The sequence below is a fragment of the Budorcas taxicolor genome, chromosome 4 (genome assembly GCF_023091745.1).
Source record: "Budorcas taxicolor isolate Tak-1 chromosome 4, Takin1.1, whole genome shotgun sequence".
NCBI lineage: Eukaryota > Metazoa > Chordata > Mammalia > Artiodactyla > Bovidae > Budorcas > Budorcas taxicolor.
In genome coordinates this window covers 12,491,902-12,518,075 of record NC_068913.1, presented here as the reverse complement: position 1 = coordinate 12,518,075, position 26,174 = coordinate 12,491,902, and the positions used below count along the sequence as shown (strand labels likewise).

Here is a 26,174-nt window from a genome sequence, read left to right as displayed (position 1 = left end):
TTATAAAACATTTCCAATACATCTATGGTTTCCAAAGAAACCAGGCTATAATTTTACAAAACTATTTCCCACTTAAGAGTTCACCTCTTAAGGGGATATATTCAAGTCCAGGAGGGAAAAAAAAAACTACAAATTTTATATTGAATCACTACTTTCAAATTATCCAAAATACCACACTAATTAAAAATATCAACCCAGGCTCAAGCTTTCAATCCTATTCACTTTCACAAGTGTAAAAAGTTAGTTATGACAGCTTAACAGTTCTCCTTAACATTATTCGGTTCAATATTCTCTTTGAAAAGTAATTTAATTTTTAAACCCACAGAACAGCCTGCAAACTTATCATCTTGGGTAGTAGGTCTTTATTCAAATAAAAAGGTGAATGCAAAAATCTTCATTTCACAGGTCAGCTTTCAAAATCCTGCAGAAAAACGTAAAGTAGAATAAAAAAAGAAATGCAAACCAACTTCCATTTCTGTACATAGTTTATCAGACCATAGTTCCCATTATATACCAGAATAAACACAGAATGCATTGTATGGGCACAAGTGAGGGAGTAAAGAAAGTCTGCTCTTACACAGCATGAATTTAGGTCTGCCAGGACAAAAGGTTTATTTGTCTGCTTGCATTTTTCAGGAGTCAACAACAACAACAAAAAGCTATTCTGTTACAGTAAATACTAAAAACAGAAATCATCTTACTAAAGTTAACACCACATTAGAGTTCTAACTGAGGACAAAACATGATTATCAAAAACTAAACAGAGCTTAAAGGAAGAACAGAAACACAGAGTTTTCAATATGCAATCAGTATTATAAAAATCATAAATCACTGAAAATTTCTGTTTACAAATGAAATAGGATTCAAGATCACAAAGACCCTAAAACTATACATCTACCAATGTAAGTTTATAATGAATTGACAGATGTCTGATTACGTTGGGGAAATGGCATATTTTCTTAAAATTATTATTAGAACAACAATAATCTATCAAAGCAGCCAGTTTATCATCTTCTGTGTGTTTCAAATAAAACAGCTTTTCAAGCCGACTGTTTTTCTTCAGGCTGTCAGTGCCATCTAGTGGAATATTATTAGCGCTACAATTTGAAAGGTTTTAGCAACGTGATTTACAGATTTTTATAAAAAGGTTACTATTAAAGTGGCATTATTTTAATTCTTTCCTCAAAATAACCCAAATATATACATATTTGTCTTTAAAGAAGGATATATTGAAGAAAAACTGATTTTATTCATAGAAATGCACTGAATTATTAACATGTAATAAAAATCACAAAATGATCAAGCAAAACTTTCATATTTGATACTCTGCCAAATATTTTTACTTGCTTCTCTTATTCAATAGCTATGCTATTATTTTATCCCAAATTTATTCCTATGATAAAGAAAACATTAAAGGTAACTGCTTTGGAGGGAGGCATCAAATATACATCTATTTTTAAAAGCTATCTTTAAAAATTTCTCAACCTCAGCTATTTGCCACATGCCTGCCGAGCTAAAGCTGACGACCAGACACATAAACTGAAGCACACAGAGAAAAGTCCAGTGTCTAAGCCTTAAGTTAGGGCTTCTGGTTTTAGTTTTCAAACACCTGATCAGACCCTCTCTTTAAAAGAATTTCTTTTAAATTGAGATTTCTATCTATTCTGAGAAAAGATATCATAGCACCTTCAATCCCAGTGTCTAATGACCTCAGTCTTTCCAATTCCTTCGCCTTCGACAGCCAATAAAATCCTCAGTCCTTAATCCTGTTTCTTAAATGTCTCTCAAATTTTAACTTTTCTTCATTTACTAAACCTCATATTATCTTTTTAATCAGTATCCTGGCACAGGACTGCCACTCAAAACTCTATCTGTACACTAGTTATCCTTCAAACACAAATTCATCACTAATTCTAGAAGACCCAGCACCCATGTCTACCTACCCCCATCGTCTCCTAGCTATGCTACCACTATGCATACCTTACTATAGACCTCTACTATATCCTTCCACGTTGTCTATTTTTGCTTGCCTCTTTTACTCAGGTTGAGGTAGGAACAGAGTCTTGTACCTCTTTGCATCTTCATAACTTAGTAACTGCCTGGGTCAATGAATCATTGCCAAAAGCACAATAAATCATTGCCAGATCTTTTATGATCTGCTAGAAAGAGTGGTTAAGAATCCCAAAGCATCTAAAGCCAAGAGAAGCAGAATTTCATTAATGGTTAAAAAGAACACAGATAAACACTGTTATCCATGAGTGCCTAAGAAAAATCCTAGATAATTCTGCAGATCCACAGTCATAGTCCCTCTTGGAACCGCCTGCAGAAGACACCTTGCCGGGAGCCAGCCTGGGGAATCCCTCCTGTGGCAAAGGTCATGAGGAAGGGGGCCTGACAAATGCAAAGGCGGGATCAGGCCTCAGGGGTTCCCCTGGATTTTCTCGAGCATCCACCCCCAAAACCAGAGTCTGCCTGCTTTACTGTGTTATGCTTTCCACCTACTCTTCCGACATTAACAGGGGGCTGTCCCCCTACCACCTTTTTCTGGAAAAAGTTAATTTAGAGCTTTTAGATAGTAAGTCTCCTGGGCACAATAAGAGTGTTTCAATCCAAAAACCCCTCTGATAGCTTTCTAGCCTGCCTGACAGGTTTATCCGGACTCTTAACAGCTACGCATGTGATTGTTTACAGCCTCCCCCGTGAGAGGCACAGGAAGCTTAAAACATCCTAGGAATGTAGGGGCTTCCGAGGAGCCAAAATCATTAGAATAGGACTGATTAAGGGTTTCATTGTTGAGCCAATACTTGCTGCCAAGTTTTCATATCTTTTATTTGCTGATATAGTTGGTATGTAGAAAAAACAGGTAGTAGCCCTTGCATTAGCAACATTAGATCTTTGAGTGAAGTACTTTCTTTGTTATAACCCACTGCACCTTTGTTCTATAGGAATGTAACTTTATTTAGTACTTTTTGGGTGATGCAGATTAAAGAAAAAACACTTCAAGGGAAAATGAGTTTTCTGGTTGATAGACATTTATCTGGGAAGACAGCCATAAAAATGTTAACAGGCCTCTTGGCCAGAAGATAATGTAAATCACCTGAGACCTTTTGTATACGGGAAGGTATGCAAAAGGAAAGCCTGGTCTCAATAAGGGTCAGGACTGCTGCCCCTGCATAACTCTGCATATTCCATTATTTCTTTATGTACAACTTGGGGTATATAAGCTGCCTTTGAAAATAAAGTGGGTGTTGCACTGATGCTTGGCTCCCAAATGTCGTTCTTTTCTTATTCTCCCTTTTCAGGCTAAATTCCCATCTGGAGCATAGAGGCTCGCCGTGTCTACTTATTTGCCTGGGCTTCTAAGACCCAACCGAGAGGGAGCCCAAGGTGGGGCACCCTCCGCTATTCAAGAGGGCACCTGCGGCCTACATAGACGGTGCAAGCCCCTTGTCTTGGGGCTTTATTGGCTTTCTATGTAAACCAAGGAATATAGCCTCTTTTTCTCCTCTATTTTCTCCTCTACACTATTCTTTCCTAATCTCTCTTTATGTCTCTAATTAAATAATTCTTTCCTAATCGCCAACTCCCGTCCCCACTTCAAACTCCCTGGATCCACCGGCCTGGACCCCGGCAACACCTGTCTTAAATGAAACATAATCCTAAATTGAAAGTTTTTATCCCAATCACTAAAGCTAAAAAAGTCTCCTAATCAAAAGTGTTAATACTAATTCTGTCTATATCAGACCGCAATATACTCATCTTTAAAAAAAAACTGCTCAGTTTATTCTTTTGATTGTATTTTTATGTCATATCTCTCCTAAAAATATTACAATAGAGATACTAAAAAACAGTGCTAAAAGGGCTCTAGTTGAATCACATTTTCACAGATGAGGAAGCTGAGGTATAAAGCTATTAAAATGACTTCCCTTTAATAATAAGCTAAACATTTAAGTCAATACTTGAACCACCTCTCCCGGCTCTTATTCCAGCACTTTCCTCATGTCTTGGTAAAGTTCTGAAAATAAAGCTCTGTAATTAGGGTCATTTTAGGAGTCTTTTCATGGATACTAAGAAGTCAGCCAATCCATTTCTCTTACTTCACAGAGGTATTCTAAAAGCTAGCATACACTCTACCCCAAATCCCAGAATGTTATAAAGTAGAAATGCCACAGAGTAGGTAGGTACTCAATAAATATTTGTGGAATAAATTAGGCATACAAACAAAAATATTTTCTTATATTTAGACAAATATATTTTCAGGTTTTGACAAAAACAGATTTCTTTTGGCTCCACACCCTGTATTTTTCTTTAATGAGAAAAATCAAAGGCACAGCTAAACCAACCGTACAAGAGTAAATGCAGCAGAATCCTATTTGTATTAATGGGTCAGTAAGATCAAGGCCTGAAAAAAAATAAAATGAAACTAACCCCACCCCCAAAAAATCCTTATTGCTGCGGCAGTATTTCAGTAAAAATTCATAAATAATATTAGTATTAGTTCTCTTTTTCAGGTTTATGACCGGTAACTATTATGGAGACACTATGGGAAGTTTACCTAAAGCCTAGATGTAGATTTATAAAGTTCAGGTATTTTTAAACCATGATTCAGCAAATACTTTCAAATGGTCCTAATAAGTTCTGTAACTACTAAACACATGGCTATTACAATTATTACATACTATAATAGATTTTGGTCTTAATTCTTCAGAATTCTTATAACCAATTAAATTATCTAAAAATCTTTCACATGATTCAAACAGTATACATTTCCTTAAATGAATATTCAGTCAATAAATACAGTATAGGTTAATTTCTTATAGCCTTACCTCTGCACCAAAAAAATCCCATTAATTTGAAAAAAACAGTATCCATTTCCCAAAAATAAAATTTTAGATCAACACTAACTCTCTATTCTACTTTTTTCCCCACAAAAATTGTCAGGAAAACTACCAAATCTTTATCTACAACAGTTTCTGTGGTCCCCCTTTCTTCCTCCGCATTGCATGCGCAGCTCGGCCACTGGTTCCCAAACATGGCTCCTCACCGCAATCGGCTGGGGATCTCTAAACACTAAGGACGCCTAGCTCCATCACCCACGCAGTAATTAGAATGGGGTACCTCAGTGGTAAAGAATCTGCCAGCAACGCAGGAGAGGTTCGATCCCTGGGTTGGGAAGATCCCCTGGAGAAGGAAATCGCATCCCCTTCCAGTATTCTTGCCTGGAGAATTCCATGGACAGAGGAGACTGGCAGGCTACAGTCCATGGAGTCACAAAAAGTCAGACATGACAAAGTGAAAAGTGAAGTCACGCAGTCGTGTCCGACTCTTTGCGACCCCATGGACTGTAGCCCACCAGGCTCCTCTGTCCGTGGGGTTCTCCAGGCAAGAATACTGGAGTGGGTTGCCATTTCCTTCTCCAGGGGATCTTCCCAACCCAGGGATCGAACCCAGGTCTCCTGCATTGCAGGCAGAAGCTTTAACCTCTGAGCCACCAGGGAAGCCTCTACTGAGCAACTAAACAACAACAATGGCCTGGGCACTAGCGATTCTAATGTGCAAAATTTGGGCGCCACTGACCCTTGGCTCTGAAGTACTTAAGCTATGATTTTTTTAATCTACCTCAAAGTTTTCCTTTCCTATGGCAAGTTCTGAAAAGAATCCTTTTTTCTTTTTTATCTTCCATAATATTTTCTCCACCCAAATCCCAAATTTCCAGTAGATGGATTATTACTATCTTGCATCTCCTCTAAAGATTGGATACAGTGTCATCTTGTCTATAAAATACAGAAACTGTACCAAATGATTTCTAAGGGTTCTTCCACTAAGAATTTATACAGTACTCAAAAGAAAAAAAAATCAATAGTACTTTCTAGATTATCAAGCTCACCTGGCACCCTTCTTCAGTTCTCCTTAACTACCCTCCTTTTTCTGCACTGAACCATGTGAAATCAGCCAATATTAAACCATTTCTAACCTAAAACACAGCCATTTCATATGCTCCATCTTAATAACCCCTCCTGCTTTCCCTTTATACATAACATACCCAAGCTAAACTTTCTTTCTTTCTTGAAAACCCCAGTGAAATCTCAGTTCCCTGTTATAACTTAGAAAGACACAATGACAAGAACAGGCAAAAGAAATGGGTGCAGTCCTGAAGATAAAAGGTGCTTTCCTCTTTTTAATGTTCTACCCATACTTGAGTAAGGGAGAGCCATTCAATGAATTAATGTTTAAAAGTTTCTCTAGGCTAAAGGCTAGATTAAAGCAGAGATACTACAGTCTACCTAAACTGTCTTCTTAGTATGTGTCTATCAGTCTGTTGCGCCAGGCTTAATCATCACTTGAACCATTTACACCTGTTGACCTGTGATTTCAGAGCCCACCATCTCAAAAGTACACACTGCCAAACATATATATGTATCTGTTCTGTTTCAAATTCTTTTTCCATTTAGGTTATTACAGAATATTGAGTAGAGTTCCCTGTGCATTAATCAACTATACTCCAATGTAAAACTTTAAAAAATTCTTAAAATAAAATTTTAATAAAAAAATATACACTGCTGATCACTGATCAGGAGAGAGGTGGGAGTCAGTAAGAAGACTGTATAATAAGATTATTATAAATTCACTACCTACCACTACTGGAAAGACATCATGAGCAACACAGAAAGCTCTACGCATTTCTGTATTTTATTTTTTAAAGGGGCTCACTCATCAGTTTCACTGTGGTTCTGAAATATCTAATGCCATCTAATTCAAGGTATGTTCATAATGCCTAATACACTTTTTTTTAAGTCAAAGAAATAGAAAATGATCTGTCAGTTAGGATTAATGGTTATCTCTCAATTCCCAATTTTATCACATCCAATAGTCTTTTATAACACTATGTATAATGATTCAAAATGCCTCTATAAGGCTTCTGTCTGAGCCATTTCATGCAAAAGGGTTGGTTAGAATTTCATCATATTTGGATCTGACCTAATATAAAACAGCTAAGCAGCAAATACAAAATTCACTTTAGCGGGTAAGGTGCCTCAAAGAGGTAGGAAATCCTCCTCCTAAGCAGCTGACACGGAGGTGTGATAAGGGGCCCTGTGACCGCCAATCAAGAGAAACAAGCCCTTGTACTAAGCTGCCAGGCACAGAAAACAAACAGAAGTTTCAGATATGATCCCCAAATTGAAAATCACAAGAGCAGACATTCAAAACTGGCTTTGATCTGTGACGGAGCTACTACAGACGGAAGCAGCTCCAAGCAGCAGGGCCCCAGAGTGAGGCACAGCAGGGACTGACTTATTTAACAATGGCTAATATTTCTCCTAGGGGGGAGCCAGCTAGCTTGCAAATAACACCTATTAAATTTGTAGATGGCCAAGTTCACATGAATATCAGGGGATTAAAATCCAAGATATCTACAATTTAGTATAAGCTATGCTTTAGCTACTTATTCAAATATCTCTGCTTCATCACGAAAACATAATTTACTATGATTTGGAGCTCAGTGTTACAGCATAAAAGTAAATCATTTCATTTTATTTATCTGAATTACAGCAGACGAATCAATATGTTTCATTTAAATATACATATATATATACATATATATATCACTGCTTTGGGGCAAAGAATTTGATGCAGTAGTCAACTCTAAATTTATCAATTTCGCATTTTCTGCTTCACAATAATGAATCATACTGCATCCCAATGAGGATGAGAGCAAAAACAAGCCCCAAACCTACTGCATTATAAAACTTTACCCAGCTCATCACAACAACCATATGCCTGTGGGAGGGAAAAGCTTCTGTGAATCAATTAGTATCCGAAGGCAATAATATTTTCTTCAGGAAGCAAAAAGTCACGCTCACTCATGTAGATCAATACCTTTCCAGGGACCCGGAGACTCTCAATGGCACCAAGATCACTGAGGCTCTCTGGAGGACTTTTCAGACCCTTCAAAACAAAAGATAAAAAAAGAGAAGGATTTCAACTGTGCTGCAGAACTGTAACATGAGAGAAAATACTTACTTGCTTGTTTGTCTTGTTATATTACCAAGTTTATTGATTTTGATGTGCAGATATGTGCGATTTGTTTATCTCCTTGAACAATTGCTTTTTAACATTTTATTGTATACAGAGAACTTCAGGAGGAGTCAAAAATAAGCTGCAAAGCCTTCCTCTTCTTTCACTGAGACCATCAGCTGATAGCAAAAGACTTTCCATTCATATTTCTCAACCCTAAGTTAGACTATACTTACCGAAATAAAAATCACCATTTTAAAAAGACATGTTCCTGCTGTACAATATATAGAATATGTTTCTAAAAACAGCTGTCACAATACATACAGTACTATCATTAAATCAAGGAAAGATGGACTTTAGGAAATTCAAGATAAAGTCACTATATTGGCAACTTAATACCTAATGGCTGAAGTTCAAGTTAACCATTATTCAAAAACAACCAAAAGAGAAGAAACGTGGGTGACAAAAAGCATTCCATAAAAGCACTCATCTATGAATCAGGACCAAATTCATTTGCCAAATTGGACCTTGGCAAAAAGGTCCAAGCATTATGACTGAGCTAACCGAAGATTTTTAAATAATGATAAATTTTTAAAAGATAAAGGCTTAATTAATACATAAGTAATCCCTAGGATTTACCTTATCATTCTCATCAATGTACCCAATTCATACCACATAACTGAGAGTTAAATCTCACATCTCGCTGCTTTAGCTCTTTGGTGCTTTGTCTATTTCAGGTTTCCTCAGGGCTCAGTGGTCAACAATCTGCCTGCCAAGCTGGAGACCCCGGCTCGATCCCTGGGCCAGGAAGATCCCCTGGAGAAGGAAATGGCAACCCACTCCAGGATTCTTACCTGGAGCATCCCATAGACAGAGGAGCCTGGTGGGCTATGATTCATGGATGACGTAGCAAAGAGTTGGACACGACTGCGTGACTATACGACAACTTTCTGTATTCAGGGTTTCTGATTCAAGAATTCAGGGATTCTGGAAGTCTCATTTGGGCACCAGGGAAAGTTATCAAGACAGAAAGAAGTGCGCAATTTAAATTTTCTTTAAAAGCCTCTTTTTAACATAGGCTATTCAAAGCAGACCCCTAAAATCCCTGTGATAATAGTCTGGAAGCAAAATCAGCCGGTACATGAACTTCAGGAGAGATTTACGCTGTTGAGTTTTTGTTCTTTAGCTATCCTATACTGGCCTTCTGGTATCCATAGCAACCAAAATATATGGCACATTTATTTGAGACTTGGAGTGGAACTTACTCATCTTTAAATTATAAAAGTGCATATTTTATCTTCCCTAATATAAAATACCACCAATCATAGCTATAATCTTTTTATGACAAGGTGCTCTGCTTCATCCCCAATCTTCCATTTTCCCCAGAAAATGCCCCCCTCCACCAGCCTTCTCTCCCTCTTCTCTCTCTCTCTCCATCCATACTCTCTCTCCCTCTCTTGTCCTCTCTCACTCTCCCTGTCTTCCTTTCCCCACACCCTTCTCGCTCTCTCATTCCACCCCACCAAACCAACACCCCACTTTCAGAGCGCCTCTATGAAATTTTCCTAAATCCTGTGTTTCAAAGAAACACTATTTCTCAGCATTGCCTACGGACCAGCTCCATCACCTAGGAAGTTTTTTCCTAAGTCTCACCACAGATCTAATAAATAGGTATTTCTGGATCAGGACAAAGAATTGCATTTTAACAAGCAACCCAGATGACTGCTATCATTTCTAATGTTTTGGAAACCCTGCTAAACATTTCCCAACACCTCTGCCAAAGTAGCAAAGTTTTAAATAGTAAACATACCTCTCTCTCTGGACCCAAGAGAAGGGACAGACCAAGTTCTGTTTGCCTCTCTAGCCTAGGGCTAGCACAATTCCAGGAACAGAGTAAATACCAAAGAGACTAGTAACTTATTTGGAGCCTTGGTTAGGCTCCAACCTCCAGCTAATTAAAACCCCGTACCCATGAGAACATGAAACTGACTTTAAAATGAAGTTTCTAGGGAAATCTGCAGGAATAAGAAAAGCATATGGAAGCTTAAGGGCTTCCCAGATGGCGCAGTAGTAAAGAATCTGCCTGCCAATACAGGAGACGCAAGAGACATGGGTTCGATCCCTGGGTTGGGAAGATTCCCCTGGAGTAGGAAATGACAGTCCACTCCAGTATTCTTGCTTGGAAAATTTCATGGACAGAGGAATCTGTGGGCTACAGTCCACAGGGTCGCAAAGAGTCAGCCACGACTGAGCATGCATGCACGCACTGTGGCTTAAAGTCTTACAATGAGTGAGAAAATTAAAGTGTGAAACTACTGATGTGTGTGTGTTTTCTTCCTTGTCCCAGTTTCTCACCAACAGTCATCATAAGGGCATAGCACCAAAAGCGGTGGAGAGGGCAAGGCTGGATTACAGAATTACCCCTTGGACTGCAAGCAGATCAAACCAGTCCATCCTAAAGGAAGTCAACCCTGAATATCCATTGGAAGGACTGATGCTGAAGGTGAAGCTCCAATACTTTGTCCACGTGATGCAAACATCTGACTCACTGGAAAAAACCCTAATGCTGGAAAAGATGAAAAAACCCTGATGCAAAAGGAAAAGGGGGTGACGGAGGATGAGATGGTTACAGAGCATCACTGACTCAATGGATATGAATTCGAGCAAACTCAGGGAGGGAGTGGTGGGAAGAGGACCCCCGCATGCTACAGTGCATAGGATTTCTAAGAGTCAGACCCGACTTAGCAACTGAACAGCAACAAAATATATTTTATATACACACATTTCTATGCATTCACATACACATACATAAGAGTAAAACTTTATAATTTGATTAAAAACCACACCAATCCTAAAATATCTTTTTAAAATACAATGTTCATGCCTTTTAAACAAACCATTTGTTTAACCAACCTAACAGAAATTCTTGGAAGGATATATCAGGTGTCATTTTCTCTTTCCCCAGAGTTACAAGGAAAGAATTCAATGTCTAAAACAAGCAAACAAGTGGTATATACCAGTATCTAGAAAAACACCTTGCCTCCAAGTTAGTTATCACACAATAATTTGCTACTAATATTAATACATGGCAACTTTCCACCAAATGTACAAAATAAAAGTAATAAAAACTGGAAACCCTATACCCATGTTAGGAAGCAAGGGATTCAAAGAATGGCTTCTGCCAGCTTGAACGACGTGCCTATCATCATAGTCTAATGATAGTAACAATAACTCAGAGGCTCTTATAAGGGATAAAGGAGATAACATATATGAGAGGTCATAAACAGTGTCTGGTACATGATAAACACCCTTTAAATGTTGACGATTAGTCTGAACATCACAGAGAAATGCTTTCATCTCATCAAGACAGAAACCAAGAGTTGGATAAATTCCTCAAAGCACAATATCTGACACTCATCCGTATTTTAGGATTATAGATCTGATTAGCAATTTTATAAATTTCTAGTAACAAATATGAAGTCATCATTTTTATTTTATCTTCACCTCTTTAAAGCAGGAAGTCATGGTTATAACTACGCTGCTGCTGTTGTTCAGTTGCTAAGTCACGTCCGACTTTTCGTGAGCCAGACTCCTCTGTCCTCCACTATCTCCCGGGGTTTACTCAGGATCATGTCCACTGAGTTGGTGATGCTATCTTAACCATCTTATCCCCTGCCGCCCTCTTCTCCTTTTTGCCTTTCCCAGCATCAGGGTCTTTTCCAATGAGTCAGCTCTTCACATCAGGTGGCCAAAGTATTGGAGCTTCAGGTTCTATAACTATAGTGCTCTGCCTTTATTAAATTGAAACTGTCACTCTAATCATTAGCAATTGTTGGATTTTCTTTTTTTTTTTAATTTTTATTTTTACTTTATTTTACTTTACAATACTGTATCGGTTTTGCCATACATTGACATGAATCCACCACGGGTGTACATGCGATCCCAAACATGAACCCCCCTCCCACCTCCCTCCCCACAACCTGGTTTTTGTTTTCATAATTTCCCTATACAAAATCCATCATACATAATACCTGCCTCTGCAACTTTCTTTGCCGAATCAGATTACACTTCAGATTTACTTCTGTTTCGTCTACGTGAATCTTCAACTTCCATCGATGAGACCAGCAACGTAGGTCCCAATGATCAAAAGGAGCATGTAACGCGGTTTGTGATTCCTTCTCTTTTTAAGTAAAAGTTTCGGCAAAATTCAGAGTGTTTACACTCAGCCCTCGGTGTCTCTCAAGCCCACCCGCATCGGGCATTCCTCCTCACCACCCTGCCGCAGTGCTGCTGTGGAGTCACCGATGACCTTACTGCTGCTCAGTGCAGAGGCGCACTCCCATTCTCACCCTCCACGGCCCGTGAGCAGCATTTAACACAGCTGATCACTCCCCCTTCTTTTCGGTTCTTTACTTGGACCTAACTGCTTGGGATGGGCTCTCTATCCAACAGATATGTACTGAGCGTCTGCTACAGGAGAGGCGCTCTTTAGGATGCTCCCTGGGATGCAGGAGAACGCTTCTGGGGGGGGTGCTGCTCACCTCACTGCTCCTTCTCAGTCTGCCTTCCTAAATCCCCGAGCTCAGAACACGGAGTCCTCAAAAGCTCCAACTGTGGACTCTTGTTTTATCTCTGCACTTACGCCATTGGTGATCTTGGCCAGCATGCATACCATAGCCTCCTTATGCCCATGACTGCTGAATGTTTACCTGCACCCTGGATTTCGCCTCAAAAATTCAAGCTGAAAGAGCCAACTGCCTGCTTTCTTCCTCCAAACAGCCAAGAGGCTTTCAAATGAACAAGTCTAAAAACTTGCTTCCTTCCTTCAATCTGTTCCTCCCTCGGTCTTACCCAGGTCAATTCAATTCTTCCAGTTGCTGGGGCCAAACCATTTGGAGTCAACCTTGAAGTTTCTCTTTCTCTCACAGCCCACATCTGATCTATTAAGAAATTCGTCACCTCCACCTTCACAATATACCCACCATCTGACCTTTTCTCAGCACCTCCACTGCTAGCATCCTGAGGAAGGCCCACATCCTGTCTCACTTGGATTCCTGTATTAGCATCCTTACTGGTCGCCCTGGCCTCACCATGAGTGAGAAGAGCAGTGGAGAAGATGAGATGGAGATGAGACTCTACGTGATCTGGCTTCCTGCCCTTGCCCTCTGACCTCATCTCCTACCATTTCCCTCGTCCCTCACTTCACTCCTCCCACACTGGGCTCTTGCTGCCCTTCAGAGACGCTCCTGCCTCAAGGCCTCTGCATCTCCTTTTCCTTCCACCCAGAAGGCTCCTTCCCAGACATCCTCAGAGCTCACTCCCTCACCCCTTCAGGTTTCACCTCAAATGCCACCTTCTCAGAGAGGCCTTCTCTGGCCACCATATCTAAACAGTACGTGCTGTGTGCACCCAGCTGCTCAGTCGTGCCCGACTCTTTGCGACCCCGTGGACTGTAGCCCACCAGGCTCCTCTGTCCATGGGATTTCCCAGGCAAAAATACTGGAGTAAGGTGCCACAGGGGATCTTCCAGACTCAGGGATCAAACCTACGTCCCTCACCTCCTGCACTGGCAGGAGGATTCTTAACCACTGAGCCACCTGCAAAGCCCCATCTGAAAGTTACAAATCGCCAACAACTCCCAGAACTCTCTATCCTCTATTCCTCTGAAACATGTATCACCACGACTGCCTTTACACACGTCTGTTCTGTTACTGCTGCATTCCCCAGACTTAGAATGGTGCCTGGTACAGAGAGTTCGGTAAGCACGTGTTGAACAAACTGAAAGAACAGAGGCCAGCATCATGGAGAAAGCAGAAGAAAGGAACTCATGTAAACAGAGAGAGCTAACAAAGGCTGCTCTACGCTCTCCTCCAAACCAAGATCCTTGGAGAGCTGAAATGCCAAAAAGTGTCAGAGACCTTAATTTCCTACCTCTTCACATTAACAGCAATATATCATCAGCATATTCTTTAGACTCTCCCAAAAGAAACATCTTTACTTGTATTTATTTGTAATACTGCTATATTTAACCTAAAAATAAACAGTACAAATAAAATTCCCAATACTAGGCAGCACCCTACTTTCATACCTCGTAGATTCATAAAAAGTGTATGAATCATGATTAAATATGAGGCTTCTCTGGTGGTTCAGACAGTAAAGAATCTGCCTGCAATGCAGGAGATCCAAGTTCGATCCCTGGGTCAGGAAGATCCCCTACTGAAAGGCATGGCAAACCACTCCAGTATTCTTGCCTGGAGAATCCCATGGACAAAGGAGCCTGGCGGGCTATAGTCCATGGAGTTGCAAAGCGTCAGACATGACTGAGCTAGCTGCACACACAAATATGTGGAAGTCAAGCCACAAACAAATATAATTAGGATGACCTTAAAAATCTGTGTGAAACTAATTTTACCTCACCTTCTATACAGTGCAGTTCCAACTTTTTGTATGTGTTCTTTCGCTTTTTTTTTTTTTCTATCCCAACTAAGCACAGATTTTACCTGCTCAATCCGATAAACAGATGACTGAGGCTGAAGAGTTACCATTTTCAGAGCAATTTCACTACATTCAGGAGACATAAACTTATTATCACTGGTTATCTGGACTTTTGTATTTTTTCTCTCTCACTCACTCTTACAAAGTAGGGTTAGAAAACAAACCAGCCAAAGTACAATGATGGCAATGTTGACTACGCTGAACCACCAGCAAGCAACAGGAGACGGCACCAAACTTAGCTGCTGCACCAAAGTCCAAATTCAGCGTGCCAGAGGCAGTTTAGGGGCATTAGTGGTATAATGTACAGAAGTGTATATTGTTTTAAAAGTCAAATGGCTACCAAAGTCAGCCTGAAATCAACGATTGCTTGAATTTCTGCAACAGCCAGCTTCCAGTTTTCCTACTTTTCCACCATCAATGCAGTCACTGAGATAATCTCTGCGGTTATGCACTTCTTTGTTAGCCCCAGGAACTGTTAACTCCTTGATCTCTTTACTCTGATCATATCATATAAACACTGCTAGGAAAGCCCCATGTGACACATGCTATCATTCCTGTTAGAAAGATGTGAAAACAGATGTTCAAAAAACGGTAACAATGGGGCAAGGATAACCTCTTCATTAAATAGAGCTGGGAAAACTGGACAGCTATGTGTAAAAGAATGAAATTAGAACACATCCTAACACCACACACAAAGATAAACACAAAATGGATTAAAGACCTAAATGTAAGACCTGAAACTATAAAACTCTTAGAAGAAAACAGAGGCAGAACACTCAATGACATAAATCAAAGCAAGATCCTCTATGACCCTCCTCCTGAAGTAATGAAAATAAAAACAAAAATAAACAAGCTGGACCCAGTTAAATTCAAAGGCTTTTGCACAGCAAAAAAAACTATAAACAAGGTGAAAAGGCAACCCTCAGAATGGGACAAAATAATAGCAAATGAAACAACTGATAAAGGATTAATTTCCAAAATATACAAGCAGCTCATACAACGCAATACCAGAAAAAACAAAAACCCAATCAAAAAGTAGGGAAAGACCTAAACAGACATTTCTCCAAAGGAGACATACATATGACTAACAAACACATGAAAAGATGCTCAACATCGCTCATTACTAGAGAAATGCAAATCAGAACTACAATGAGGTATCACCACACACCAGTCAGAATGGCCATCATCAAAAAGTCTATAAATAATAAATGCTGGAGAGGGTGTGAAGAAAAGAGAACCCTCTCACACTGCTGGTGGGGATGTAAATTGATACAGCCACTACAGAAGAGAGTATGGAGATTCCTTAAAAAACTAGGAATAAAACCACCATATGACCCAGCAATTCCACTACTAAGCATTTACGCTGAGAAAACCAAAATTGAAAAAGACACATGTATCCCAATGTTCATTGCAGCACTGTTTACAATAGGTAGAACATGGAAGCAACCTAGATGTTCATTGAGAGATGAATGGATAAAGCAGCTGTGGTACATATATACAATGGGATATGACTCAGCCATAAAAAGGAACGCATTTGAGTCAGTTCTAATGAGGTGGGTGAACCTGGAGCCTATTATACAGGGAAGTAAGTCAAAAAGAGAAAGATAAATATCGTATACTAACACATATATGTGGAATCATCTGCAGGGCAGCAATGGAGACGCAGACAGACAACAGGCCTGGGGACACGGCGGGGGCGGGGGCGGGGCGAGATGTGTGCAGAGTAACAGGGACACTTACATCACCGTATGTAAAATAGACAGCCAATGGGAATTTGCTGTATGACTTAGGGAACTCAAACAGGGGCTCTGTATCAACCTAGAGGGGTGGGATGGGGCGGGAGATGGGAGAGAGGAGACATATGTATACCTATGGCTGATTCATGTTGATGTTTGGCAGAAACCAACAAAATTCTGAAATCAATTATTCTTCAATTAAAAACTAAAATTTTTTTTTTAAGTAAAGTTGCTCAAGGTCACACAGCTACAGAATGGACCAGGATTCAAACCCATCCTCAAGAAAGAACTGTTATGAAGCATAAGACCGGGATTCAACAAATGTAAGGAACTGCCAAATTTTACTATCCACTTAATTATATATTTTATAATTCACAGAACGTTAAAACTTTATCTTCATGACGATAACAACATAATTTGACAGAGGAAAATAATCACATAGAATTTGTGTATTCTTCACCAGAGACCAACAATGTGTAATCTACTCAGATGTCTCTCAAATTCTAAACTATGAAATAAGAATTTAATTTGGAATTTATAGTCTTTTTTCCATGAACAACAAAAATATTCACAAATGAAACTTTCACTAAATGCCTTGCCTCAACATTCTCCAAAGTTCTCAAGATGACACTGATTTAAAATTCTAATCTAAATTACCCTCTCTAATATAAAAATAAAGAATGATCAATTCTAGTAAAATATTAGAGCTGAAACAAATAAAGGTCTCTAAAACCAAACCATAATCAATTAAGTACATAAAAGTAGATGTCTGCCATTTCTGATTTGAAAGAAGCTGACACATTATTAGGATATCCCTCTAATTTATGACAGAAAACAGCCAAAGTTTTTATTCAAGATTCAACATTCTGGCAAAAAATAAAAGATCATTATTTTGCCATGACAATTACTTTTTTAAAGTATCATTTCACACACACTAACTTACTGATGACTTTCATAACAGAACTGTGAAACAAAATGAACAAAAATTATTATTATTCTCACTTTCACATAAGAAAACTTATGCTACTAGATTTAGGGACTTGCCCAAAGTCATAAAGCTATCAATATCAATTCTGCCTTCAAATTACTGCTTCCCCCACCCACCCCCACCCCACTCTTTCTAGTCATCTCTATTGCACAGACCTCACTTTCACCCAGGCCACCCTCAGACAGTCAGGCAGCTTGAGGATAAAGGGAACCCGGCAGTATAGCTAGGGCGATCACTGGAAAACTGGCAAAAGTGGGGGAGGGGGAGACAAAGATAGCCTCCGGCTCCCTCATTGGCCTTATCTAAAGGAATGTTCTTGGGTCACCGGGTCCCACCTGAGCAAGGCTCCGAACCCCGCGGGTCAGGTGAGTTTTCCAGGGTGTGCCCGGAATTTATAATGCCCCTGACACCTGCCACCACCTATAACTTGGGTATCTGCTTGCCTGCGGCCCAGGGACAGAATATCTCGGCTCCTCTCCCAGCAGAGATGAAGGAGACCTTTGCTTCAGCCTCTGCAACTTACCTGCCGGGTCATAAGAGATTTGATTTTTTGCATGTCGAATTCGTGAGGCGGTATCCTGCAGCAGAGAACTAACAAATCACTCACAACCACCAAACTGCTGGCCCCGACACAGGGAAGCCATAGTGAGTGGTCACATGGAACTGCCGATCGGGGTTTCCCTTCCTTTCCCCTAGCATGCTGGGAATTGTAGTCCTCCGGCTGCCTTCGCCCCCTGCAAGGGAGGCAAGAGAACGGTCCAGGTACTACATTTCCCGGCAAGCAAAACAGCTAACGCTTCGGATAAGTGCACAAAACTTGTTGCCCTGAGAGACCGCGGCAGTCGCCGGTCTTTAAAGAGGTACTAGGTATGGATAGCTCTGCTTCCGGGAGGCGGCAAAAACTTAATTCTTAGGTGGCCAGAAACAAATACTGAGGAGACAGTGTATAAACCTGACTGACATGAGGCCCCCTAGGGATGTAGTGGAGGAAACCCCACCTGGTCTCCGGGGCGAAGTGAAAGGACGACAGGCTGACGCGAAGGGGCTGGACGCTCCAAGAGAACTTGTCATTCCCCAGGTGGCGCTGGGCTTGGCCTGAGGAAAAGTGTGGTCCAGGTTGTCCAGTGCTGGCTGTCTAGGTTAGGGCTCTTTTCCCTCAGTGTTGGTATTCACAGCAGAAAACTAAAACCAAAGGATTTAACTCCCCACTTATCGTTTTACCACCTGTTTAATCTAAGGCAAATCAAGATATAAAATATTAATATAGCAACGCAAGGAGATCCAGCCAGTCCATTCTGAAGGAGATCAGCCCTGGGATTTCTTTGGAGGCAGTGATGCTAAAGCTGAAACTCCAGTACTTTGGCCACCTCATGCGAAGAGTTGACTCATTGGAAGACTCTGATGCTGGGAGGGACTGGGGGCAGGAGAAGGGGACGACAGAGGATGAGATGGCTGGATGGCATCACGGACTCGATGGACGTGAGTCTGAGTGAACTCCGGGAGTTGGTGATGGACAGGGAGGCCTGGAGTGCTGCGATTCATGGGGTCGCAAAGAGTCGGACACAACTGAGCGACTGAACTGAACTGAACTGAACAGTAATAAGAAGGCATGTCACTTTAATGTCCTCTTTTCAACTTACAGCAGTTTAGTTACATTGAGGAAAGCAATAGGGGGGGTCTTGGGGGGCTCAATTTAAGAAAGAAGTTTCCAGTTATAAGAATAAAAGGAAAAGTGACCCAGAGCTAACAATAATAGCACACATGTATTGAGAGCTTGTTACCTGTCAGAAACTTAGTGTCAGAAACCTTGCTAATAGCTTTACACGTGGTATCTCACTTATCCACACAAGTAAGTGAATGCAACTTCTAAATTGTAAGGCACTTCATAATTATGAAGGATTATAGTCGTAATTCTACGCAGTTCTCTACTCCAACAGAACCACCCTGTGCATAGTTTTATCACTGTGCCTGACAGTTCCTTTTGAAATATATGCTCACCTATATGCTTTTCTGACTCTTACTTCTAACCCCGTGAAGAAATTCCAGTGCCTTTTGGACAACTTTAGTGTAGTTCATTACAGCGGATTACCTGCTATAATCTTAATTGCCAGACAGTTCTTATTTATTGGAAGTCTCTGAAAGAGAAACTGCTGGCCATATTAGCATATGAAATGAAACCCAATTCACTAAACATTTGTGGATTTCTGGGCACTAGTCAACCCTATTCTGAGCACTTCAGATTGATAAAATACCATCGTGATCCTTAAGGAGTTTACAATTTAGTTGAACAGTATGTATCAGAGGAGATCTAAGTCCAGTGGTTCTCAAACTTGATTGTTCAGATTCACCTGAGGAGGGTAGTTGTTTTTACCATCTTTGTGGGACCTTCAGTGATTTTTATAGGCAGCCAGCTGTAGCATTTAAAATACACTGTTTAGAATGAACCCAGATCGAGACCCAGAATTTTTTCCCTCGTACACAAGGTGGCAGGTGACAAAAAAGAGAAGCTTTTTTTTGTTTGTTTCATTCGTTTTTTTTCCTATCAGCCAAATTGGGGAAAAGAGTGGTTTCTGTGTCTGCTTGACCTGAAAAGTCAAGAAAGCATTAAAACTCTATTTAACTCTTAATACTCTACATTTTAGTATGTTTCTTTTTAACTAAAAGGAAATGGACAACCCAGGCCTCTAAAAGTTCAAAGGCTGTAGCTATAATAGTAGAAGCATGGAAAGTAAATCAGTGCTATTGTCTAAATAAAATATATGCCTAATTCAGCATACCCTAACACTATAGAAAATAGTTGAACTAAACATGATAGGTTTTTTGACTCCCTAAAGCTAAAAATAAAAACAAAAACCTAGAGCCCTAAAGCACACTTTTTTAAAAAGGGGAAGCATGTTATTTCATTTCCATTTTTCAAAACTACATATATAAAACTTATTAGAGGACTTCCCTGGTGGTGTGGTGGCTAAGACTCCACACTCCCAATGCAGGGGACCCAGATTCAATCCCTGGCCAGGGAACAAGATCCCACAGGCTGCAACTAAGAATTCGCTTGCTGCAACTAATATCCAAAAATAAATAAATGCATTAGACTTATTTAGTACTCACACAGTTGTCTGAGGGTCATTAGTGGTAGGCCAGAACAAACTAGTGGAAAGTGTGGAGGGCCTCCCAGCAAATCTTGACAAAAGTTTTTAGAATCGTAGTCCCTCTGTGAAGGAATGCCAGCCCTGTTTTTGTAGATTGGAATATCCGGGCTAAGAAGTAAGTTGATCTGATTCAGGGCAGTCGCATTAGCTGTAAAGTAGGATAAGGGCTTCCCTGGTGGCTCAGACAGTAAAGAATCTGCCTGCAGTGCGGGAGACCTGGGTTCCCTGGGTTGGGAAGATCCCTAGAGAAAGGAATGGCAACCGACTCCAGTATTCTTGCCTGGAGAATCTCCATAGACAGAGGAGCCTGGCGGGCTACAGTCCACAGGTTCACAAAGAGTCAGACATGACTGAGCGACACACACACACACACACACCATAAGGGCATATTTCTGATGGCCCAAATAGAAGGAGCCTCTGAAGCTTAAATTAAAAGCGGAGATCCTGGTTTGATTAGGGCCAGGATGAATTTCTAGTCATCCTATAAATATCAAAGCAGCAGAAAGATGTGGCCTCCCCAGCAAAATGTAAAGACATTTCCTGAGCAAGCAGTAGTAGAAAAACAGGACACTTGCTGAAGGTAAAGCAGTGACCTGGAGAGGGGCCCTGGGAGGAAGACGTTGCTGATAATCATTTAGTAGCCTTATGAATTGATCAGGGTTTCTGGGAGGCAGTACTATAGACCTGACTCTGTAGGAGTTAGCACAGGCATGGGTGACTGTGACAGCCTTCTCTAGCAGCCACCTCTTCCCTGTAAACTCTGATCTTTCCTGAGATCTTTCGAATTAGAACAGAAGACAAGGCTTGCTTTCCTCAGTTCTTGCATGCGTGCATGCTCAGTCATGTCCCACTCTTACAATCCCATGGACTATAGCCCGCCAAGCTCCTCTGCCCATGAGATTCTCCAGGCAAGAATACTAGAGCGGGATGCAATTCCCTTCAGGCGATTTTCCCTGACCCCAGGATCAAACCTCTGTCTCTTGCTTCTTTTGCACTGGCAGGCAGATTCTTTACCATTGAGCCATCTGGTAAGCCACTGTTCTCTGTTGGCCTTGGCATTGGCGTGTCACCACCTCTCCTTCCCAATTCTTCCTACCATTCCAAAGCATTCCTATGCTACTAGTAAATAATGAGTGTGGATGTTTGAAATCCATAGGCTCCTGAACAGAGCTCCTCTGTGGGTTACAGGTGAGATGTGAGATGTAGATGATAGGAAGTTTCTTATAATGATAAAACACTTTAAACCATCTGTAATAGCACTTAAAAACTGAAAACAATTGAAGTTATATTTTAACGTTATCTTGTGTGGCTTCCTGTGTAAACATCCTGAGTTCTGAAGTTACTCTAGCAGGTTAAGTTTTTATTCGTACTACCTGCCACTAGAGGGCGCATTGGCATGATTTTTGTCTCAGCACTTTACCAAGATGAGCCTCTCACTGTCATTTTTGAATATGTGCTTGCATGCTAAGTCATTTCTGCGTGACCCTCTGGACTATAACCCGCCAGGCTCCTCTGTCCTTGGAATTCTTCAGGCAGGAATACTGGAGTGGGTTGCCATGCCCTCCTCCGTGGGGCCTTCCTAGCCCAGGGACAGAACCCATGTCTCTTAAGTCTCCTGCACTGGCAGGCAGGTTCTTTACCGTTTGTGCCACCTGGGAAGCCCTTTAATATGTGTCTTGACATGAAAAGATCATCTAATTCATTTTGACATTTTATTTATTTATGTAACATCTCTTATCACTGTATCATAAAATAAATGATATTTTAATATAACAAAAGAAACCCAAAAATTGCAGACTAAAAACCAGTCCTTTAAATTGAGTAAATTTAACATTAGGAAAAACTCACTGCTTCATCTCTATTTCTCTCACTTTGGTTAGGACCCAAAAAAGTTCATCATGAACCAGCACTGGGTTTGAAAAACACTATTTAATAAAACACAATTGGAGATGGATATTGATTTAAAAGATGTGAGGGGGAGTCTATCTGCTATCTGTAGAATTTCAATATTACTTTCCAAATTGTGTTTTGTAAAATCCAATATTAATATTTGTAGGCATTTCTCAAGCATCAAGTGGGAATCAGAAGACACAGACTAAGGAACTTCGGGGTTTGTTTCTGGGGGAACAACTTAAGAAAAATACTAGTTAATCACTATGCTAGATCCATAAATGAATTAGACCAGTCTTTGTGTTCTAGGACTCAGAGGGAAAATAAACATGCAACAAAATCAGTTGAGGTTAGTAAGATAAGTGCTGCAATCTCTAGATGGCACAAACAAGATTTATAAATAGCACAGAGAAAGTTGTGGTGTAACAACTACTTGGGGGGAAGTTCTTACACTTTTTTTTTCTTTCTGAAGCTTGGAGAGATCATTAAGTGACCTCTGAAGAGGGGTCATGTTTTCCAACTGTCACTTTGCTAGTAAGAGCAGGTCCGAACTGGGTCCTGGTGGCTCAGATTGTGAAAAATCTGACTGCAATGCAGGGAGACTCTAGAGTTTGATGTTCTGGGTCAAGAAGATCCCCTGTAAGAGAAAACGGCAACCCACTCCAGTATTCTGGCCTGGAGAATCCCATGGACAGAGGAGCCTGGCAGGCTATAGACCACGGTGTTGCAGAGTTAGACACGACTGCGCGACTAAAGCATGAACACACAACAGGTCTGTTAGCCTTAATTCAAAATATGTTTCCAAACTTAAATTCCAAAATAACTATCACTTTTTTTTACCTTTAATTACAATTGAGGAATATTCTTTCTTCGCCTATTTTATCATCAAACTTCTTCAGTAATTATTTATGCAAGGAATTTTGCATGATTTGATGCAGATTTTTGTTTTATATAGTAGAGGCTTGGACTGGAACCTTCTTGCAGTAGATGACATGAAATGAAATAGGGGTTAACTTATAGCTAGGTAAATTAAGCGGAAGTGCACTGCCTGGCAGTGAAAGGCCAGGCAGAAAATCCGTAGCCCAGACACCACTGTAGAGGCAAGATGGTCTCTGAACTGTTGGTTCACTTACTCTGCTTCAGCTGTGAAAATGTGGCCTCAGATATTATCTGTTATAATTATGTGCAGTCCATGATTCAGTGTTACTCGGAAACACACCTGTGGTTTGCTTTTAAAAATAATATGAATCCATAGACTCAATAAACCCATGGTGGACATTTCTAACAGGAAATATACAAGAAAAATACATATTTAAAGATATGTATAACTTTTACATGTTCCTTCACGGTGATTTATAACTATTTTAGCAGATATATGAAATACTGTAATTTTCATAGAAAAAATTTAATTTCAAAATAGCAGCATTGTTTTTCCATGATAGGATACTAGCTTCTGTTTTTTCAGAAAATTTCACAATATGCTTTTGATTATTAAAGCATATTGTTTTTTATTAGAGTCACCCGAAAGGATGTTTTCCTTCATGTGATAATTAACGACTAAGAATAATTCATGAAACATGCTGAGGATTACTGATAATTGCTAAGAAGTGGCTCTGAAAGTCACAAGCCTGTCTTCTTGCAGAGCCTATAACAGGTGTTCCCAGTACCTGTGTCCTTTGTATACACATTCATTCTGTATTCAAATCGCAGAAGCAAGAGGCAGGCTGGGGTCTATTACCTCACTGCTAATTTCCCTGGCAAATAAACCAGCAGCTGCTGGTCCATGAACCGAGTTGCCACCAGGAACAGGGCACTGTGTGCATGGAACAGGATGCATTCATGGAACCCTTCAGCAGCAGGGTTGGGGTCCTTCGGTGCAAAATATACCTCCTTCTCTTAGGTAAGGCACTGCATAAAGTGCATTTTAAGTACTTTTTTAAAAAAAATTGTGAGCATAAGGTAAATATTTGCTCTTGGCTGTAGATTCACTCAGATAATTGAAGGACAGCACAGAACCTTTTAACAGTAACACAGTTTGTTCCAGCAAAGAAACAGGATCATTTAGGAGAAAGGAAGTTCAGTCAATCAATGGTTATTGTTTTCTGAAGACAACAATTATTGTCAATAGCACTCATTAAGAAAATTAAAACATTTTAAAAACTTAATGTGGTTCTTCTTTTTATAGAGTTCATATATAGGTCCAACACTCTTTAATGCATTCTACTTTGGCAAATATTCTTACAGGTCATGAATTTGTTACCACTTACTGTGAAACTTAGAACAATTTATGAACATAGTTTATGGCTGTTTTATTTAAAGATATTGTGGCAAACTGTTAGCTCTACCTGTTTCTTACCTAATTTATGAAATGTGGGAAAAAAGATTCCAAACTGATAAAAAAAAAATATATGCTCAATAGGGAGAAATGTGTTTAAAAGTATTATTTCTCCAAAACAGCTTTAGTCTTTCTCTTTGCCCAATAGTTAATTCAATTAATTTTTCCCCTCTACTTTGTTTCTCCCTCATTCTCCTCTTTATCCTTAGAATTTAGAGGAGTCCACTGTTTCTATGTCATAATTTCCCCAGACATTCTTTTTCCATTCTTCCTATATCAGCTTTAAAAGTCAAGTTAAAAGAACAGGTCAGTTTCTTATTTTGTTTATATCCAACAGATACGAATTCAAAAAACCTTTTATCCCTTAAAATTTAAGAACAAATTAGCTAAATAACCACTTAACCTTCTTCGGTATTTAGAGCTTGCCCTTACTGGTATTTTATGGCTTAGTTTTCATAGTACGTGTGATTATTTACATTTATACCTAATGTTGTTCATATTCCACATATTTGAAATGTACAGTTTGTTAATTTTTTACATGTTTGAGTTTCCCACAATTGTGATTGTTTTTCCATTATGTTGTCAAATTCTAGCCTATAGAGATGTTTAGAAATTTTTAGGAAAATTAAGCAATTACCATAACTGACTTTTTATCTTTGTGCATTTTTCTGGGCTTCAAAAGTATCCTTTGTGGCAGTGCCATGCTTAATTTTTTACAACAGGACTGCTGTCATTTCCTAAGTGATTTTTTGCAACTGGCTTTAGGAAGCACTGAGAGCCAATTCATTTGAAGGATTCTACCAAACTAAAATTAAACATAATTTTGAGAAATAGATAGCATGTCCATAAGTAGCTAAATCAGTTATTATCCCTTAAGACTTTCACAAATTTACTCTTCTCCATTGGTAGTGAGTTGTAAAGACCTTGGGTAATTTGGAAATTTTTTTGTATTTTGAAATACTGAGTATCAGTTTGTTTTTTCTTTTTTAAAAATCATAGCTATTTGAACCCTCAAATGTAGTTTGTAAAGTCTATTCAAAGTACATCATCATCATTTCTATTTTCTCTAAAGATACAAGAGTTTATTTACAGTCAACAATAGCTGTGTTGTGCTTGCTAATATCAGACTTGGCAATGGGGAAGTAAATGCCAACTATTTTGAGCTACAGTAGAGGTCACTTTGTGGAGTCTGATGTTTATATTCAATACAGTGAAACTGGTCTAGGGAGTCTTGTTGCTGGACTATAGATAATTTCACAATATGAGGTCGTGTTCTTTAACACTGGACATTCCTTTATCATACGTTTGTTTTATAGTTTAAGGGAATCTCTGAAGGGGAGAGTTTTGCTATAATTTTGTATGTCAGGTTATTAATGATATTATCAATGTTCTTCAAAGCAGTATAGTGCCTCAAATATAAAAAATTAAGAGTTTTCTTTTCTTGTACTCAAAAGTATTAACCTAGTAATAAAATTGAACGTTCATTTAAGTACAAATATTTGGAATATCAAATTAAAATTTCATCAATTTTCATATCATTTATTTTCAAAAAGTTTACTTGTTCT

The 26,174-nt window shown here is 39.6% G+C and overlaps 1 protein-coding gene across 1 annotated transcript in view; it reads right to left on the bottom strand.

Annotated features, from left to right (window-relative positions):
• The window catches only part of VPS50 (VPS50 subunit of EARP/GARPII complex), a 136,782-nt gene extending 118,927 nt beyond the window's left edge, over positions 1–17,855 (bottom strand). Inside the window, exons 1-2 of the mRNA XM_052638565.1 lie at positions 17,759–17,855; positions 7,879–7,947 (exon numbers count right to left, since the gene is read on the bottom strand). Of these exons, the coding sequence (XP_052494525.1) occupies positions 7,879–7,947; positions 17,759–17,791 (102 nt within the window). The 5' untranslated portion in view covers positions 17,792–17,855. The remainder of the gene's footprint in view (positions 1–7,878; positions 7,948–17,758) is intronic.
• Positions 17,856–26,174: the final 8,319 nt, after the last annotated feature.